Raw genomic sequence first — 6,000 nt, 5'->3', positions numbered from 1 at the left:
TTACGAGTCTTTTCTTAACATCCTTACTCAAAGTCCCCGTCATCAACTCCCTCCTCCTCGTGAAAGCCTCTTTGCCTAGCGCAATTCTTCTCCTTACGTCCCTACTACTTTGACCGTGTTGGTCCAAAACACTACCGAGATACGTAAACTGTTCTACCTGCTCTAGTTTTTGCCCTCCTATTTTAATGTTAAGCTTGCCCTTTTTCTTTCTAGAAAATCGCATAACCTTTGTTTTATTAATGTTGATTCTCATCCCATACCTGTCGCACTGAATTTCCAATTCACTCAGCAATGCTTGCAGCCCCTTGGCTGACTGACAAACTAAAGCTTGGTCATCAGCAAACCTAACTGATTTTACGAATTCCCCGCCCACTTTCATTCCTACCTCTAGTTCTTCCCATGCCTCTTTGATCATTTCCTCTGCATACAGGTTGAACAGCAACGGTGATAATGGGCAACCCTGCCTTACACCCCTTCCTAACACTGCCCATCCTGACTCCCCGTTTCCCACCCGCACCTGAGCAGTCTGAGACATGTACAGGTTGCGGATTAGCCTCCTTTCCCTCCAATCTATTCCTATTTTCTGCAATATACTCATTAGTTTTTCCCAATTCACTCTGTCAAACGCTTTTTCGAAATCTACGAAACAGGCAAATACCTCCTGGTTGTGTTCTATATTCCTCTCGATTAATAATCTCATTACTGCAATGGCATCACGCGTACCTCTCCCCTTCCTAAACCCAAACTGATCATCCCCTAAGTAATCATTTGCCCTACTCTCTATCCGTTTGTTTATGATCCTGAGAACAACTTTAGCTGCGTGGGATATCAAACTAATTGTCCTATAGTCCTCACATGATGTGGCCTTTACCTTTTTCGGAATCGGAACTAAAACTGCTCTCACAAAGTCTTCCGGCCAGATTCCCTCCTCATAAATGCTACGGATCAGCCCATATAGCCTCTTCCTCCCACATTTTCCTAAGCATTTTAAAAGTTCCACGGGAATGTTATCTACCCCCACGGCCTTATTTAGTTTCATCTCCCTTAATGCCCTTTCTATCTCATTGTTTAGTATGCCTGGACCTAAGCTGTCTTCCTCTACGTCATTTTCTTTTTCAATGTATAACTGTGTTGGTCTGAGTTCTTTACTATACAGTTCTTCTATATACTCCTTCCATCTATCTTGGATCTTTCCTGCGTCAACTATTATCTTACCCGCCTTATCTCTAACTATTAGCATAGCTCTTCCTTTCTTACTTCCCGATAACGATTTAACTTTGCTGTAGAGCGCACCGATTTCGCCCTTCCTCTGGAGACTTTCCATATCCTCGCACTGCGTCTTCCACCATGCGTCTTTTGCCTTATTTGTTGCCCGCCTCAATTTATTGTTCAATTCTTTGTACTTCATTTTGCCTAATTCTGTATTTATATTCTTCCATTTTCGCCGCTCATCCATCTTTGTAATCATCTCATCCGTGATCCATGGTTTCCTAGTCCTTTTAGCGTTAACGGTTCCAATAGTGTCTTTTGCGGCTTTAGACAACCCTTTTTTGATCATTTCCCATTTTTCTTCGATAGTACTAAGCCCTTTACCATCCTCCATTATTTTCTCTACCGCCTGTTTGTATTCCTTCCTTTTCAACCCATTTAATGCTTCTACATTCCATTTTCTAACTCGCCGCCCCTGCCTTATCTTTTTGAAACGTACACTACATTTCATAACAACTAAATTGTGGTCTGAGTCCGCATCCGCTCCCGGAAAGCTGTGGGAATTTATCACACTATTCCTAAACCTGTGTCTAACCAGGATATAATCTAGCTGATATCTTCCTGAGTCACCTGGCATTTTCCATGTATACCTGCGTCTTTTGTGGTGTCTAAACCAAGTGTTGGTGATGACTAACCCCTGTCTCCTGCAGAACTCAACTGCTTTCTGCCCGCGGTCATTCCTCGTGCCTAAACCGTAGTCGCCCACCTCATCACCATCTCTTCCTTCGCCTACCGTCGCATTCCAATCCCCCATCACTATCAAATGTTTCCCTGCAGGAACACACGCGATCATGTCCTCTAACTGATCGTATATCTTATCGACCTCTTCTTCCTTATGGTTGCTCGGTGGCATGTATACCTGAATAATAACTAAGTTCGTCGGTTCTGCTTTTATCTCCACTAGTAGTATTCTATCCGTTACCTGCTCTATGTTGACTACGCTTCTTCCTACGTCTTCATTTAATACTATGGCAACCCCTCGTTGGCTCTCGTCCCCACCGCTGTATATTATTCTATACTTATCACTCCAGTAATCCCCGCTATCTTTCCATCTCACCTCGCATAGACCTAAAATATCTATATTTCCCCTTTCCATATCTCGCTTAACATTCTCCAATTTCCCTGTCCTCATCATTGTCCTAACATTCCACGTTCCTATTCTAACTAATTTTGTCTTCTTCTCCTGCGTCTTCTGTCCTGCTGCTGCTGGTTTTCCCTTGCAAGGGTTTCGTGGGATGACGACCGCGGAAGCCTTGCCTCCCCCGCTGCCGGGCACGACACACGGCCGATTGGGCCGAGCCCCGTGGTTGCCAGGACTCAAAATATCTCTATTGTCCATCATATTTTTCTAGGGAATGATAATTGAGGTGGTTTCCCGTTGCCTTCCTCAATAGTGTTTTTAACGTGACACCATCACTTACTGGCCGCCCCACTGGGGTCAGACGCCATTGCAGCCGCCTCACTGAGGAACAGACGCTGCGTGGACTACCTTTCGTCTGGCTCCTAACCTTCGACCTATCTGGCATGGGTGACCCTACCAGGAGCAATAATTATTACTCCCGCCAGCACAGCTCTAGGGGTCATCGGAACGCACAAGCCCTTCCACCACGTCAAGGTTGTAGTCCGGGGAGGGATATATGTATATATATATATATATATATATATATATATATATATATATATATATATATATATATATATATATATATATATATATATATATATATATATATATATATATATATATATATATATTGGTGACAAATTACAACAGTCAACAAAAGGGGCACAACAGTAATACGATGGATCTGAAGTTTCCCAGCTAAATATATTGGCAAGATCCGACCCCTCCGCAAATGCTACAAGGATTTCTGAGAATTACTGCCTGAATTCTTGGATGCTATGGCGGGCTTTACTCAGTGGAAATTCTTGATGAATAATTTTTCCAGTACACTTTCATTAGCGCATTTCAAAGCCTTTTCTCAACAGCAAAGCGTTGTTCAATGCCAAGGTCTACCAGAAGGCACTTTCAACAGCCTGATCAATACAGAACAATGGATGGTTTAGCAAAAAGATCGGTCTCTTTTTGAATTCAAATAGTGTTCACTAACAAAGTGTTAAAAGAACTCTCATGTATTCATGGGTTACCCCATTTTGTCCTCAATTTTCCCAAATTTAAGAATGGCACAAAATGTGAACAGAGTGATTCAAAACTTACCAAACATATAAAATGGAGACTAAATAATGATCTGGAGATTCATTCACCATTGCTGAATAATCGAGATTCCAAACTGTGAATGTGAACAGCATTATTTTCCCATATCTATGAATGCTCCACCAAGCCTTGCATCTGGAAGGAAATTAAGGTCCGCTCCTCTCAAAATACACACTATCCATGAATCAGACATAATTTTGCCTCTAAAATCTTTATATTGGTAAACGGACACAATGAGGATAAACCATGGTGCCTGCTCTCTAATCTGACACCCATCCTTCGTTTCGGGCCCCAGCATAACTTGCTACTTTTTTGCCGAATCCAAAGCCTTCCTTTTCCAAATTCAAAGAAACTGCAGGAAATGCCGCAAAAGTAACTTTTCGGAGGATGGAGTCATCCGTTAATGTGTACAACAGTTTTTGAGAGTAAAAATGAGCAGGCTCAAATTTGCATAATAATCCATAATCATGAAATAATGAAAACACCTCACCTTTCCACAGTTTTTATTTCAACACGGCCATTTTGTTGCAAATTCAACATCATCGAGGGATATCTCCTCTGCGATGAAACCGGTCGTTTAGAAATAAAGATCTGTGGATAGGGTACAAGTCTTTTCATTATTTTGTGAGCAGAAAAGCATTGCTACATTCACACTATTGCAGTCAAATATATATTTGACCTCATAACATGTCTTTCCTTAGAATGGTATATTATTCTGAATGATCAATCCATAATTATTCTGATGGTCATCCTTCACTGCCATAGGGGCATGTATAAAATCAACATTTTACACGCCAATGCCTATAAAATCCAACATGCCAAGACTACCATACCTGTAGTTTCATCACCGCTATTTGATAGAGTGCAATTAGCATTAAAAATAGAGGACATTACACCAATCTGAGTTCTAATCCATCAGGGAATGGATATTAAAAAGATATGCAGGCCTGCCATAGGGATACTTGCTACCGGATGGCCGGAGGGAGAAAACAAATGGGGGTAAGGAATCCTCTGGAATGTGTGGCAAATATTTCAGCCTCAGAGGAAGAAGTGCTAACTATAAATTAAATAAACCAAAAGTAGAATGGCAAGGCACATCAAAATTTGGAACAAAAAGAAAACCTTTGGCAGGGTTAGTTGAAAATGAGTCCCTCCAAACACAGACTGCATGAGACTTACAGAGAGGTGGAGGGCAGAGGTTTGGTTTATTGGAGGCATGGGAGAGGGTGCCGCATGGCCTCCACCGTTGGCCCTCTCCCACCCCTGAAAACCAACTCACCCGTCGAGAGCATTCCTCACATTCGCTTCTCCAGATCGAGTCTCCTCACACGTATCATATCCCTTTCTCTCATTCCTCTCCACCAGAATCTCAAAAATCTTCTTACAGCCTATTACAAGTTTGATGGCATTACAGAGCCTTGCAATTTGCACTTTGCAATCGCCTGTGAGAAGAGAAATAACAATAGGTCACAATCGAAGTTTTAATGACATGATGGACTTACCCAGGGCATCATATTCACAAGGTCCCCTTTGTACATACCCCATGCAGACTTCAAAAAGCACTTCCTCACATTTCTTTCAAATCCCTCTCCAACGGGTGACATTGATGTTGAAATACACTTTCATGGACTTTAGGTGAACATGCAAGCCTTTACCTCTAAACCTAAATTCAATAAGTTGAATTTCCATTCATTACAAGGCTGCACACAATGTTAAAATAGTCGGGTTTCAAAATATAGTCCCAAAAGACTAATGGGTGGCAATGGAATTCCTCTCATATGCATATATCCTTAAGTACGCCAAATAACCTACACCCACAAAGGCCCCAGCTTTATGGATCAATGGTAAATGAATCCACAGTAATATGGCATTAATAAGCTATGCCGTAGTTTGGCATACCCACACATGTCGACAACATAGTCATTTGGCTACTCAGTAGATGGCACCACTTGCCCTGCTCTTTCATGGATGCACTCGATGGACTTGAGGGGATTATTTGCTCAGCAAAATGCAATGATGTTTCAGTAGAAATGAGCACGGCATTGAAGACAAATGTAATCAAAGCAACTTTTGATTCTGAATTATTATAATTTGATGCAAAGGAATGAAGAAGTAAAGATTTTGATGGAGCTGGAAGGCCAAAGGGTATTTTCATTCTTGAATAGTGGAACTTCTTCCAATGCCCCCTCATTCTACAGAATGTATATTTACAAGGGACAAATCACAACTTTGAGACTTTGTGGATTTATAAATGATTCAATTCAAAAGGTCAATTAGCTGAATTTAAATATCACCTATAACATTATTATTATTACCAGTATTCCACTAGTTGATGTAGGTTTCAGACGAATAAAAGCTACCAACTGGCACAGTGACAGTTTCTTTCCCTCTTCCAACAAAACACAACCGAACATCTAATACTACAATAAAACCTTCTCCATCTCCGTACACTTCCTTCCTCCCTTCATTCCATCCAACATCCCTATCATCTGCATATGACTGTACTCCCCAACAAA

General features: G+C 41.4%; 1 protein-coding gene across 1 annotated transcript in view; it reads right to left on the bottom strand.

Moving 5' to 3' along the window:
• Nucleotides 1–6,000, bottom strand: part of LOC139692746 (erythroid differentiation-related factor 1) — a 53,474-nt gene that overhangs the window by 4,707 nt on the left and 42,767 nt on the right. The window contains exon 17 of the mRNA XM_071590993.1: nt 4,764–4,926. Within this exon, the coding sequence (XP_071447094.1) occupies nt 4,764–4,926 (163 nt within the window). The remainder of the gene's footprint in view (nt 1–4,763; nt 4,927–6,000) is intronic.

The sequence above is a fragment of the Hetaerina americana genome, unplaced genomic scaffold, assembly GCF_022747635.1.
Source record: "Hetaerina americana unplaced genomic scaffold, ioHetAmer1.1.p SCAF_40, whole genome shotgun sequence".
Classification (NCBI taxonomy): Eukaryota; Metazoa; Arthropoda; class Insecta; order Odonata; family Calopterygidae; genus Hetaerina; species Hetaerina americana.
The sequence above is the reverse complement of the archived record's forward strand: the minus strand, read 5'-3'. Positions and strand labels throughout refer to the sequence as shown.